The 13,818-nt window shown below is 53.9% G+C and overlaps 1 protein-coding gene across 1 annotated transcript; it reads left to right on the top strand.

Annotated features, from left to right (window-relative positions):
- Positions 1-2,519: 2,519 nt before the first annotated feature.
- On the top strand, positions 2,520-10,440 carry Tmem119 (transmembrane protein 119). The gene is made up of 2 exons (XM_027415966.2): positions 2,520-2,938; positions 8,349-10,440. Exons 1-2 carry the CDS (start codon positions 2,734-2,736, stop codon positions 9,194-9,196), a joined length of 1,053 nt encoding a protein of 350 aa, XP_027271767.2. The 5' UTR covers positions 2,520-2,733; the 3' UTR covers positions 9,197-10,440.
- The last annotated feature ends 3,378 nt before the right edge of the window (positions 10,441-13,818 follow it).

Here is a 13,818-nt window from a genome sequence, read left to right as displayed (position 1 = left end):
GAATGTCTCTAGGTGGGAGCCTGAGGGATGGCAGTCAGTGACTAGCATCTTACTGGAACTCATGTTTAGTTGTGGCCCAGGGAAAGTGCTGTGACTTGTGGCAGCTGGGTGCTGGGCTCTTCTGTCTCTGCTCGTGAGTGGCACTTCCTGAATATCTACAGGTTATGGGTGAGGGGGCACGGTGAGGAAAGGTGTACCTGTGTGCACATTTATATGTTCCGTGTGAACTCGTGAATGTGTGAATAGATGTGAGTGTGTGTGTGTGTGTGTGTGTGTGTGTGTGTGTGTGTGTGTGTGTGTGTGGCCCCATAGTCCCTTTCCCCAGGCATGTGGAGGTAGGAGAGAGGCTGTGCTGTGGCAGCCCAGTCAGATGTGGGTCACTGGAGTGGTGGTGGCCCTTTGGGAGATTTGGAAATAGAAACTGGTGCATGAGAAGGGGTCCTACACCTTAGCCTTCCATTACCGCAGGGCATGCCACTCCACTGTGAGCCTGTTCACTATTCTGGCATAGAGCTTCACTCTCTCACATCTCCACCAACACCAACAGAACCTTGTCTGGGCACCATTGGCACCATGGCACCAGGCTGCAAGGCAGGTCTCTCTCAGGTGGCAGGATGTGGCTGCTCAGTATCTTTGGGCTCTGTGTCCTCAGGCTCAGCAAAAATGACATCATGCAATCCATAACAAAGTAGAGCAACTGCCCATACCTGCACCACAGTAGGAACCAGTCAACTGGAGGCAGCTCAGTGGCCCAGCAGGTGTGCAACCCCAAATCCCATGCAGTCCAGACCCAGGACTGGACCCCCAGCACTCCCGAGGTAGAAGCAGGAGGATCAAAAGCTCAAGAATGTACTTGGTTACATGACAAATGTGAACCAGCCTGGGGTACAGGAGACCCTTGTCTCAAAAGAAAAGAAAAAGAAAGGAAGGGAAAAATGAAAAGGAAGAGAAGTCATCAAGGCATTTTGAGATGAGTTAAAGGACACCAGGGTTGGGGCATGGGGAGAGCGGCAGGTCTGGTTCTGCACAGGCACTGTGTAGAGTTGCATGAGGAACTTGAGCATGCATGGACTCTGTATCCTTGTATCCCTGGGGCAAAAGACAGGAGTGCGAAGACCCTCGATCTGGGGCCTGTGCTGTCTATACTCCTACCCTGTGACTGTGTCACCAAGGCCTCCATGGTCATGAGCATTACTTAATATGGGCTAGGGGACTCTAGATGGGGACATGATAGCCCTTGGTCACCCCTAGGTGACCTTCACCAGGGAAAGAAAGAGGGCAGAGAACACTGCTCACTGCTTGAGGATTCTGCCTGGCTGCTGGAAAGGAGGAGGATGAGGTCTGAAGCCAAGTCAAGCAGGAAGCTTCCAGAACCCTTGATGAGGCTGTGGATCTGGCCCTTCCTTAAAGACCAGAATCCTGGCCGGGTGGCAGCACATGCCTTTAATCCCAGCACTCGGGATGCAGAGGCAGGTGTATCTCTGTGAGTTCAAGGCCAGCCTGGTCTACAGAGCGACTTCCAGGACAGCCTCCAAAGCTACAGAGAAACCCTGTCTGGAAAAACAAAAAGCAAACCACCACCAATGACAACAAAAAGACCAGAGTCCTGATACAAGTCCTCAGTCTGTTGGGTATAGGGCTTGCTCCCTGGAAAGTGGCCCTGGGGAGGTCTGAGGCGGCTTGGGCAGGGTCAGGGCCATCCTCTTTCCTTCGCTTCCTGAAGTGCTTTGTCAGGCCCCCTTTTGTTCAGGTGGGGTTCCAGGGTATATCAGCCTTCCAGCCTGGCTTCCCTGTGGGCCCTCTCCTGCTATGGAACCCCCTCTGGTTTGCAGAAGGGCAATGCACACCCCATGATGAATATTGCTGCACATAGTCCTAGAAGCCTGGGACCTCCTGGAAGGGAAGGCATGTCTTCGTTCCATCTGGGACCTGCTCTGGACTGACCTTGCATGTGGGGATGCATCAGGTGTTTACGGAAATAAACAAGAACATGAGTGAGTATGTAGGTGAGTGAGTGAGTGTGTGGGTGAGTGTGTGGGTGGTGAGTGAGTGTGTGGGTGAGTGAGTGTGTAGGTGAGTGAGTGAGTGTGTGGGTGAGTGTGTGGATAGTGAGTGAATGCCAGGGCTCAGGGATCACTGGATTCACCTGTGAAGGTAGCCATGGTGCTCCAGGGTCAGTTGGCTACCATCCTCAAGCCCCAGCTGCACCATGTGAATTCCCTCTTCTTTCCATTTCAGTGGAATGGGCTCATAATATCTGCTCAAGCTGCCCTGCTGGGACTTTGTGAGGTAGAGGGCAGGGAGCCAGTACCTCAGGCAGCTCCCTCTCATCCCTAAGAATGGGGAAACTGAGACCAGGGAAGGAAGGGCCAGAACAGTGCCTGAACCCAGCGCCGTCAGGCTTCTTCCCTGAAACACCCCCTTTCCCACTTTGTACCCTAAGCCTGGAAATCCTGAGTCACAGCTGGAATGGGCCATGGAGAGTTTTCCTTCCCACTTCCAGGGGCCTCAGAGCCTCCTGACCTCGCCCCTCAGGGAATGTTGGAGGGGGATGGGAAGGACCTCAGCTCGAAGTTCTGAGAAGTTCTGGAAGCCCCTCTGTCTGTCAGTCCGTATGAGTCTGCCCAGGGGACCCGAGGTCAGGGGGAAGCAAGCATGGAGTGTGAGGAGGGTGGGACTGCGTGTGGCCCAGCGTAGTCCCGCCCTTCACTGTCCCCACCCCAAGCTCTCTTAATGAAATCAAGCTGGCCCTCCAGCCCAGCGGGGAGGAGGAAGGAGGAGGGCCTGGAGGCCGAGGCGGGCAGGCACCAGCTGGAGCAGCTGGCGGCAGACGGCGGCGGCGGCGGCGGCAGCGGCAGCAGCCAACTGTTGGACTGTCTAGCGGGCCAGGCTCTTCTAACCTGGCGGTTGCACCCAGGCTTTCCTTCACAGGGAGCTGGTAAGTCCCAGCCCGCAGCTCTGAAAGTCTGAGGTGGTTTGATGTTTGGAGCTGGAGACTCTTGGAGAACTTTTCCAGAATTCCTAAACGTGTGTACGGTCTGAGTATGTGTTTGAGGCTGCGAGTATGCATATGCTAAGATGTGTGTGCATGGATGCTGGGGTCACCAGAAGGATAGCACATATGTGGTTGGGATGTGGGGAGGATGCCTGCGTGTCATTTCCAAGGCCAGTGTGCAGCTGGTGTGAACTTGTATTGTCCTGTGTGTGGCTGTAGGCTGTGCCCGGGTTGTCTCATGCACCAGTTGGTGTACATGTGTACAAGATCTGAGGGCTGTGGGAGCTTGCTGGAGTGTCTTGGAGTTGTGTATTGTAGGCTTTGGCTTCTGCTGCTGCTGCTGCTGCTGCTGCTGCTGGTGATGGTGGTGGTGGTGGTGGTGGTGTGGTGGTGGTGGTGTGTGTGTGTATGATGTAAGCTCGTGTGTAGGCTCTGAGACCTCAGTCTCCTTCCAGACCTTTTCTCAAGGAGTCCAGGTCCCTGTCCTTGGCAGTCCCAGAGGAATAGGCTGTGGATACTATGCTTCAGCCAGAGCCCCCTCCCCCCAAGTCTAATTGAAGCCAGGTTTCCACAGCCTGCCCCTCCATCACTGGCCACCACTTTCTGGGTGGGGGTGGAACAGAGGCTCTGCCTAGGCAGCCTCAGGTCCTGGCATACTCAGTCCCTAGGGTTAAATTTGCCTCATCTGCATGTTCATGACCACCTCCATTTAAAACAGCAGCTCCTAAGAGAGAGGGTCCTGGAGGGCATTCTGGACATGCTTCATCCACTTGCTGACACTTATATAGCAGGCATGGCTGTGACCTGTCCCCATTGCATAGATGTGGAAGCTAGAGCTCAGGGAGCTGGCATGCCCAATCCCAGATACAGCTAGGAGGTGACACAGGGCTGTTCTGAGCCACCTCTTCATCAGGGCTCTGCTGGGCAGTGAGTTTCCTTTGGGGTAAAAACAGAGGAATAATCAGCCCGAGACCCTGAGTCCTTGTGCAGGACAGACCTAGGAGGTCAAGGAGGCCCCATTCTCCCTAGGAGGCAGGCCAGGGGTGTCTGGCAGGTCTAGAAGTCATTTCAGCTCTGCTTGGGTCAGTTCTTCCATTCCATGGAGAGGAAACTGAGGCCCAGAGCGTTTAGGGGAGACACTCAGGGTCACATGGCCATCTCCTGCAGGATTTAGCTAGCTCCACACAGGGCTGAGTCCCCACACTTAGCTGCCTTTCTTGAGGACCCAGGAAGACTGAGGAAGGTGGGGGGCTCCAAGAGTTAGGGTCTTGCTCTTTAGAGATAGTAGTTTCTGCTGTTCTGTCCGTATTCCCTTGACTGATTCTGTGGTGCCAGCGGGAGGCCAGTGCTCTCTTGTCTACATGTGTGTGACTGTGTACACGTGTTTGCATGTGTGTTCTGCTCTTCTGCTGGGGGTGTCAGGGGGCCAAAGCAAGTGAGGACAGTCATGGGTCCGTTGAGGGGAAAATGCTGGCTTACCCTGCCTGAAGCATTCCATTCCTGAGTTCCAGCTTTCTTGTGAGATCAAGCCTGTGCTGGCACTTCTAGAATGTTCTCTCACACAGTGTCAGCAGCTCTCGGAGTCTCAACCTGGAGTCACCCCACTGAGGCCCATTTGAAGATAGGGAAAGTAAGGCCCCCCAGGAGCCAGCTGGCAGATTTAGACATGATGTGGCCAGGTTGATCAAGCTAGCCCAGTGGCTTTCTGGCTGATGTATCTGGGGTCAGCATGCTGGGGACTTCTACAGTGCTCAGGCACTGTGGTCACGGTGGCCTATCTCTCTGGAGCAACAGTCCTCACTTCCCACCACTGTATTTTTAGATAGCATCTTAATATGTAGCCCAGGATGGTTTTGAACTTGCCATCCCCCCTCTGTCTCCCAAGTGCTGACCCAATGCTGCGGTGTATGTAGCTCAGTGGCAGAGCACTTGCCCAACATACATGAGACCCTGGGTTCAGTCCCCAGCACCACCCCAAAGGGGAGGATTGGGGGGGGCAGGTCAGTAAATGCTTGCCAAGAAAAAAATGAGGAGTTGAAGCCCAGAACCGAGCTAAAAAGCCAGGTGTTGTGATGTGTACCTGGAATCTCAGCCTTAGAAAGGCGGGGACAGGGGCGAGCCTAGCCCACTTGGTGACTCCCAGTTCCCAGGGAGAGGCCTCTTGGGCATAATACCCCAGATTGTAGTATGGCTTGCACACACATACACATGCCATGCACACTCATGCACACATATGGATGCCCACAGCCAGTCACGATCATCTGTATGTCTTTGGACATGTCACCATCCACTTTGAACTTGAAGGGTATCCATTGTGGGCCTGGACCTAGGGAGAGGGTTGAGATGAATCATCCTCCATCACTGTCCATGAGCCCTGGGGGCTCAGCAGCAGAGTACTTGCTTAGCACACATGAGGCTCTGGCACAGCAGAAAAAGAGGAAAATAAAACAAGCAAATTGATAATTTAACCACTTTAGAAAAATTTTTGTTTCATTTATTTACTTATAGGGGGTTGTGCAGACCACAGTGTATTCAAGAGGTCAGAGGACAACCTGTGGGAGCTGTTCTCTCCTTCTAGCCTGGGGGACCTGGAGATCAAATTCAGGGCTTTAGCCTTGGCAGCAATCTCCCCTACCTGCTGAGCCATCTTGCTGGCCCATTTAGCCTCCTTTTTTTTTTTTTTTTTTTTTTTTTCTGTTCTGAAATGAACTTCAGTCTTCTTCTGTTTGAGCCAGTTTGACTGAATTGGCATCAGTGCAGTGGCCCCTGCCATGAATCCCACCAAGGTAGAAAGCATTTTAAAAATTAAGCTATAAGAATTTAACTATTGCCGGGTGGTGGTGGCACATGCCTTTAATCCCAGCACTCAGGAGGCAGAGACAGGCGGATCTCTGAGTTGGAGACCAGCCTGGTCTACAAGAGCTAGTTCCAGGACAGCCTCCAAAGCCACAGAGAAACCCTGTCTCGAACCCCCCCCCCAAAAAAAAAGAACTTAACGATAAAAACGAACAGTATGACAAACCCCCACAGCATTTGTGATGTTGTGAGTCACTCAGAGCTGACTGGGAAAACCAGGAGGCTGAGAGATGCCCCCCCTCACTGAAACGGCTTGATTTTGGCTCCTTTGGGTGGGGGTGGGGACATCCTGGTGCCAGTTCCCTGTGATACTGAGGGCTCAGTGCACATAACCGGAAGGCTTCAGGCCACTGGGATAGTCACTAAATGACCAGCTTCCTGAGTCCCTGTCACATGAGAGGCAGGTAATGCCACCTGTGTCATCAAGCAGGACCCGTGGCCATGGTGCAGCTCAGAAACTTGTGTGGTCTGTTGTCTGCTCTGGATCTCTGCCTCTGTCTCCCCATCTTAGTCCTCCAAGGGAGACCCCCTGAAACAGGGCCCTGAAGCCTTCTCTGTCTTACACTTCTTGCCCTAGTTAGCCTCAGGGGACCAGAACCCTCGCCTGGGATAGCAAGAGTTTGAACCCCAGATCCTATCCCCCTACCCCCAGCAGGGAGTGTTAGTGTAAACTTGGGCTATGAGGAATTTATTAATTAGCCTGGCTGTCTGGGCCAGATGGGGTCTGGGGGGTTCATGCCGGGAGCAGCCTTCCAGGGGGGGAGGGGCGCATCTGGTTCCCATTTAGTGGTGGCAGTGGGGAGAGGCTACGGCATTGGAGAGGGATTGCAGTGCTAGCTAGCTTTGTCTCCCCAGGAGCTGTGGTTCCCCCTGGAACCTCTTGGGTTTTTCAGAGGCTCACAGAGAAGTCCAGGCCTCCAAGGGTTAGGGGAATGGGGGACACAGATGCCCTGAGCCTCATCCTGGCAACCGGGCCTCCAATAGAGTGTGTAGACCTGGCAGTTTCAAAGCCTAGAATCTTCTGGAAAAGGAAGGAGGTGGATTGGAAAAGCCTATGCTGGAGCTACAAAGGCCCTGGGGTAATGGTGCCTGGGGGCATTTCCTGTGCAGAGGTGTCCCTCAGCCATCTGGTCCCCCACCCCACCCCAGCACCATCTCTCAAAGCCCTCAGGCCATTGCTTCCTTTCTTAAAATTTTTTATTTAATTATTTTTAAAATTTTGGTTTTTCAAGACAGGTTTTCTCTATGGAGCTTTGGAGTCTATCCTGGCACTTGCTCTGTAGACCAGGCTGACCTCAAACTCACACAGATCCGCCTGCCTCTGCCTCCCAAGTGCTGGGATTAAAGGCATGTGCCACCAACGCCCGCCCAGCTTGGCCATTGCTTCCTTTATGCCTGCCAGATCTCCCTGTAGAAGTCTCTTGCTCCCCCTGAGCCTCAGTTTCTCCTGAGCCTTGAATTCTGCAAATGGAAATGGGGATAGTCATAGCCCTTCCCCACTGGGTAGCTCTCAGACTTCCATGACAAATTTCTTTCTTTTCTTTTTTTCTTTTTCTTTTTTTGGTTTTCCAACACAGGGTTTCTCTATATAACAGTCCTGGCTGTCCTGGCACTCTCTCTGTAGACCACACTGGCCTCGAACTCACAGAGATCCGCCTGCCTTGGCCTCCTGAGTGCTGGGATTAAAGGCGTGCATCACCACTGCAGGTCCCATGACAAATTTCTATTTGGGCTGGGAGATGGCTGGGGTGGTGGTGCTGGAAGACCTGTGTGGCATCCCTAGCACCTGTGTCAAAAGCCAGCGTGGTGGCACATGCCTGAGATGTCTGCAGTGGGGATGGGGACACAGGGGGATTCTTGGAGCCTTAAGTCCTAGTAAGAAGCCCTGCCTCTAAAAGGTAGTGGAGGAGGGTGCCTGAGAAGGAATGACATTTGAAGTTTTCCGGTTTCCTTTTTTTTTTTTTTTCTCGAGACAGGGTTTCTCTGTGGCTTTGGAGGCTGTCCTGGAACTAGCTCTTGTAGACCAGGCTGGTCTTGAACTCACAGAGATCCTACTGCCTCTGCCTCCTGAGTGCTGGGATTAAAGGCGTTCACCACCACCGCCCGGCAGTTTTCTGGTTTCCAAATGCATCCCTCTTCAACTAGTATCCGATGCCCAGTAAACCATGAGAGCCTAAGCTAGCATGTGGATTCAGCCACACTGGTGAAGAAGCATCTATTGAGCACTTAGTGTATACTCAGGGTGCAAACACTGAGGACACCAAGATGAACAAAATGCAGTTTCTGTCCTCAGGAACATTAGAAGGAAGTGGAACAGATGGCATCCCATGTATGTTCGTGGGAGCATGTTCATGTTGCCACACGGTGAGGAGTTCAGCTAAGTGACTTGCTGGAATGTGTTCCGGCTTCTCTGGGGAGCTAGCGAGCCACTCCTGAGTCCCGAGACCCTGGAGACACGGAGACTCAGCCTGATTTCTCTCTTACCGCTTCCCCACAGGTTCTGTGGCCAACATGGTTTCCAGCCTCCTCTTGTCTCTGCTGCTACTTCTGAGGCCCTTACCTCTGGTGGCCTACTCTGTGTCCCTCCCAGCCACTTTCCTGGAGGATGTCGGGGGGAGTGGGGAAGCTGAGGGCTCCTCAGCCTCTTCCCCGAGCCTGCCACCACCCCGGACTCCAGCCTTCAGCCCCACATCAGGGAGACCCGAGCCCACAGCTTTGGAGGGCCCTGCTCCGCCCACCAACCTCCTGGATGGGATCATGGACTTCTTCCGCCAGTATGTGATGCTCATTGCGGTGGTGGGCTCTCTGGCCTTCCTGCTCATGTTCATCGTCTGTGCCGCTCTCATCACCCGCCAGAAGCACAAGGCCACAGCCTACTACCCATCCTCCTTCCCCGAGAAGAAGTATGTGGACCAGAGTGACAGGGCTGGGGGTGCCCGTGCCTTCAGCGAGGTCCCTGACAGGGCACCTGACAGCCGGCCGGAAGAGGCCCTGGACTCCTCCCAGCAGCTCCAGGCTGACATTCTGGCTGCTACCCAGAACCTCCGGTCTCCAGCCAGAGTGGTGTCAGGCAGTGCGGAGGGAACAAAGCTGGTGAAGGGTGGGTCAGAGGATGAGGTGCTGAGCAGCCAGGAGGAGGCCCAGGAAGCTCCAGTGTGCGGGGTCATTGTAGAGAAGCTGGGGATCCCAGAGGAGCCAAGCCCAGCAGAGGCTGGAGGGGCTCCTGCAGCCAGTGAGGGCCCAGAAGGACAAGAAGGATTTTTCTCTGTAGCCGAGGAACCCCAGGGACAAGCTGGGCCCCCTGAAAGTTCCTGTGCTTGTAGCAGCATCTCCCCCAGTGTCTAAGAGGCCCAAGAACTGCTGGGCCTGACTGTTAGGTCCTTGAAGGTCACTGCCTTGGTCAAGAAAGGCCTTCAGCTCTGACTGCTTCTTGACACCCCTCCTTGGCCATCGCTGGCACCAATCCTGACCCCAAATGGGCAGAACTGATGGTCTCTGGTGCACCCCAGGAATCGTCATCCTAAGTTCCAGTGCCTCTCATGCCTCTTCCCTAAAGCACACTTCTCTACAAGAAGAAGGACAGACATGCCCCAGTTGGAGCTGTAACAAGGCAGTCCCTATGAGCAGCCACACAGCAGAAGGGAAACAGACCAGAGGCCCCCAGTGAGGTGGCACACACTGCCACTTCCATCTTGGCTGGGAAGACAACCAGGGCTGCTGGATTTAGAAGGTGTCAAATGGATGGGCCTGCCACAGTCCTCAGCTGTCATTGTGCCCTACTGGGAAGGAAAGCAAGGTGCAGCCCATGTCCAGTTGCACCAGGGACTGCAGAGGGTCCCCTTGGCATCTCCCCATCACCAGGATGTCGATGTCACTCTGCCTCTGCTCAGCGGACTTGATTAGTTAGAAAGCATCTTGAAGGGGCCCCCATTTTATCACAGAGTTCCCCTAGACACTCCATAGATACACAAACTCAAAGCCATGTGAGTCAAGGAGCCGCTGTGCCCCTCCCCCAAGCTGATGCAACTACTCTAAGGGTTCCTATCGGGCTGGTCTTGTTTCTTTCCCCCTGCTTTATAATTAGGGTGATGATGGATAGCTATGAAGTCCAATCTCACCGTACCCACTCTGGAAAACATCACTCTTGATTTTCTCTAAGGCACCCCACTTCCTGATTTGGTTCAGTGTTGGAATGTGAGAGGCAGGGAGTCCAGTTCTCTCAAGTATCCAGCAGCTCTGACTTGAGAGTGTGCAACTCATCTTGATATCGATGCTGGGATGAGGGGAATGAGGGGGGTTCTTCTCTGTCGGACCCCAAAGCAGCCTGGAAGCCAAAGGGCATTTGGGACAACTGCCATTCTGGATTCTGACGCCCAGGCTGGAGCAGGGGCCTGGCCCATCCTTTGCTCACACAGTAGTCTGGCAGCCTGAGCCCACACCATTCCTCAGTGTTTGACAGTGTGGAGGCTTTGTCTTGTTGGGGGCCTTGAGGGGGGGCTCCCCATATCTCCATTCAGGGCTCCCTGACTCCATGGCTCTTCAGGTGTGGAGATATAACATATAATAAACCTTGATTTGGCTCGAGTGTATCTGGACTGTCTGTGGCTGCACAGGTCTACAGCGAGGGAGGAGGTGTTTGTGGGCTGTGGGCAGCATGAGAGGAGGGCATCAGCCAGGTCCTAGAGCTGAGGGTGGGTGTGACAAAGAGAAAGATGGGTGCCCGTAGGTGTTGGGACCCACATACCTGAGGAGTCCTAGAGATGGTGTGTCAAACCCATAGAGGCAGTTTGCCTCCTGGCTCTGCAGCTGGTGTGGCCACACCACAGCCACCTCTTTGCGCTGTGGGACAGGGCAGCGGCGAGGTCACGGTTGTCCGTCCTCTGTAGGTGGGACAATGTTGCTGACACCACCCTTGTCAGGTCTTTTGGCCTGCAGAAACCCACCCAGCCATTGACCCCCACCACCACCACTCCACCCCCCCCCCCACACACACCTAGTTTCTTCCTTCCCTTTGCTCGTGAGTTCCTGTGATGGTGACCTCCTGCCTGGGCCCAGGAACTGCCTTCTGGGATCCAGATGTGGTGGGGTTTGGGAACATGTGCCAGGTTCCCAGGATGGTGGTGGCAAGGAGGCTGTCTCCTAGAGCCCTGATCCTTCAAGGAGCACACATGCAATCTGAGGGGCCCGTGCTTAGTCTTCCGGAACACACAAAGGCCTCTGTGTTGTGTGGCTGGAAAGGACCCATTTCTCAGCTCAGCCCAGCTTCCTCCAAGAACACCAGAAGAGTTGCCTATGTTCCCCCAACTACCTCCCATTCTGGTGTGCTGTGTGGTTCTGGCCAGGTGCCTCAGTTTCTCTGGGTGTCAGGCTCTCTCCTTGTTGGTCAGAAAGTACAGAAGCTCCCTAGGGTCACACCAAAACGACACTGGAGAGCAGTTCTCCAGGCAGCAGCCTCCCACTAATTCCAGGAGAGCTCTCCAGAGATCACTGTGGCTTATATGGCCTTAACAACAGTGTGTATTCTCTGATCCTGGAGCAGGAGGGGATTAAGGAGGTTGCCTGAGAGGCTCTGTGCCTCCGAGCTTTTCCAGTGCCCTTCCTTATGTCATGATTCCCTTCCGCCCTTCCATACCGCATGCAGGGCTAACTCCACCTCAAACTCTGGCCTAGACCTTCTGATGCTGCTCCTTCCCCACCTCCGGGCTCAGCAATGGCAGTGGACCGTGATGAGCATGGGTGAGCGGTGATCGGGCCCTCTGCAGGGCCACTCTAAGTCCTTGACACCTTACTCACTGAGACTCTTGGACCTTGAAGTGAGTGCTGGCTTTACTACCACAACCCAAAGAAGGAACCAGGCCCAAACAGTGTAGCCAGTTGTCCATGTTATACAGACAGGGGGTCAGCTCCGTGGACATGATCCTTAGTGTTTTGCGAGGGATGGTGGGTAGAGGGAGGAAATGAGGGGATGATGGAGGGAGGGAGGGTGATGAATGGATGGATAGGTGAGTGGCTGGAGGGATGGAGAGGGGGGAGGGGACAGCACGGCTCCACTCCTGCTTAGAGCCCTCTAATTTCTCCACATCTGCAGGGATCTTCCCAGAAGGGCTGTTTTGTGGACATACCCAGGAAGCCATAGAGGGAGATCATGAGTTGTGGGCTAAGACCACAAGGGACAGAACTGGGCTTGATGGTCAAGCGAGACAAGGGACCAAGGTCTGAACAGACCATCCTGGTTACAACCTGTTCATCTGTCTGCAGCCAGGCCTGCTGCCACTGTGTGAGTGTGTGTGTGTGTGTGTGTGTGTGTGTGTGTGTGTGTGGTGCTGGTGACCTGTGGTGGGTGAGGGGCTGAAGAGCTATAGCAGGATTGTGCTCTGGCCAACCCCAGCAACAGGGCTGGGTCATACTCAGGTGAGAACAGAGGTAGGCAGAATGCAGCCTCTGTACACGTTTTTATCCCTGTCATGGTAGAGTCAGAACTTCTGGTTTAATGCCAGCTCTATTCTCAGCCATGTGACCTTGGGCACACCCCACTTCTCTGGGTATCTGTTGCTGTGTAAAGGGGGTGATTTTATCCCGGGGTCATGGCTGAGGTGTAGCTTAGTGTTGAGTGTTTGCTTGGTGCAAGCAAGTCCTCTAGATCTACCCCTTCAGAGAAGGATGAAACAAAGTTCTCTGAGAGCAGCACCAGCCTACCTCCCAGGGTTTTCCAGACAGAGAGTATGAAGTCCAAGAGAAGAGGGGTGTGCAGCTCCATCCCAACCTCAGGGCTGTCCTGGTGCTGTGCACCTGGTGCTGTGCATGCTTGAGTGTGAGGAGGAGAGGAGGCCAACACCAGGATCCACATAGCCACCCCTAACCCTCTCCACAGAGACCAGCAGCTCAGAGAGAACAGCAACTTGCTGGAGGTCACACAGCCCTGCAGAACTGCACTTGAACCCAGGTCTGTCTGCAGATTGGGCAGGAGTCCTCAGGACTGTGAGGACTGACTGCCTTATTTTAGAACATGCCATTTTATTTTATTTTTAAATGTGATTTACTTTATTTTGGCAGGATTTTGCTATGTGGTCCAGGCTGGCCTTGAACTCCTGCCTCATCATTGAGTGCTAGGATTGCAGGCATGGGCCACAACTGGCTGGAACTTGTCAATGGTCCAAAGGCCAAACCCAGCTGCTGCTGGTGGGGTGGGGGATGCACGTGAATGCTATTTCCTCTATCTCCTCTTCTGCCTTCCTCCCCAGGTGCTGGCTGCACCAGGGTGTGTGTGGGCTGTGAGGAGATAACACAGGGCAGGCAGTGAGCTTCCTGAACTCTCCTTAGGGCACCTTCTTCCAGTGCCAAGACTAATGTGTTGTAATTACGCTATTGCACAGCAAAACCTGCCCCTAGCGTCTGGAAGGAAAAGGGAAATGGACACCCACCCATAGAGATCAAGTCCAAGATCTCGTGGCCACATGGAGCTTTGAACACGGGATGATGGCGAGGATACTGGGGCAGACAGGACTTCAGGAGCCTCTGGTTCAGTGGATCAGAACTGTGGCTGATCCTTACTATCGCCCACAGGATTTGGAGTTCCCTGGGAGACACACCTGTGGGCCCTCTGTAAGGGTATTTTCAGAGAAGTTTAAGCAAGTAAGACTCACCCTGAAAACAGTATATTCTGTGGGCTGGAGTCTCAGGCCAAAAACCAGGGGTGGAGTGAGAAAGTCAGCTGGGAACCAGCGCTCATCTCTGTGCTTCCTGACAGAGTGGTGTGAGCTGCCTCAGCTCCACCATGGAGCCATCCAGGCTATGAGCATCCGCATCCTTTCAAACCATGGGCCAGGGTAAAGCCTTCCTTAAGCCGAGTTTGCTGGACATGCTGTTATAGCAAACTGACCACAAGAACCAGGGGGACTGGAGCAACGGCTCAGTGGTTAGAGTGCTGACTGGACTGGGTTCGACTCCCAGCGCTCACCTGGTGGTTC

The sequence above is a fragment of the Cricetulus griseus genome, chromosome 4, assembly GCF_003668045.3.
Source record: "Cricetulus griseus strain 17A/GY chromosome 4, alternate assembly CriGri-PICRH-1.0, whole genome shotgun sequence".
NCBI lineage: Eukaryota > Metazoa > Chordata > Mammalia > Rodentia > Cricetidae > Cricetulus > Cricetulus griseus.
The sequence above is the reverse complement of the archived record's forward strand: the minus strand, read 5'-3'. Positions and strand labels throughout refer to the sequence as shown.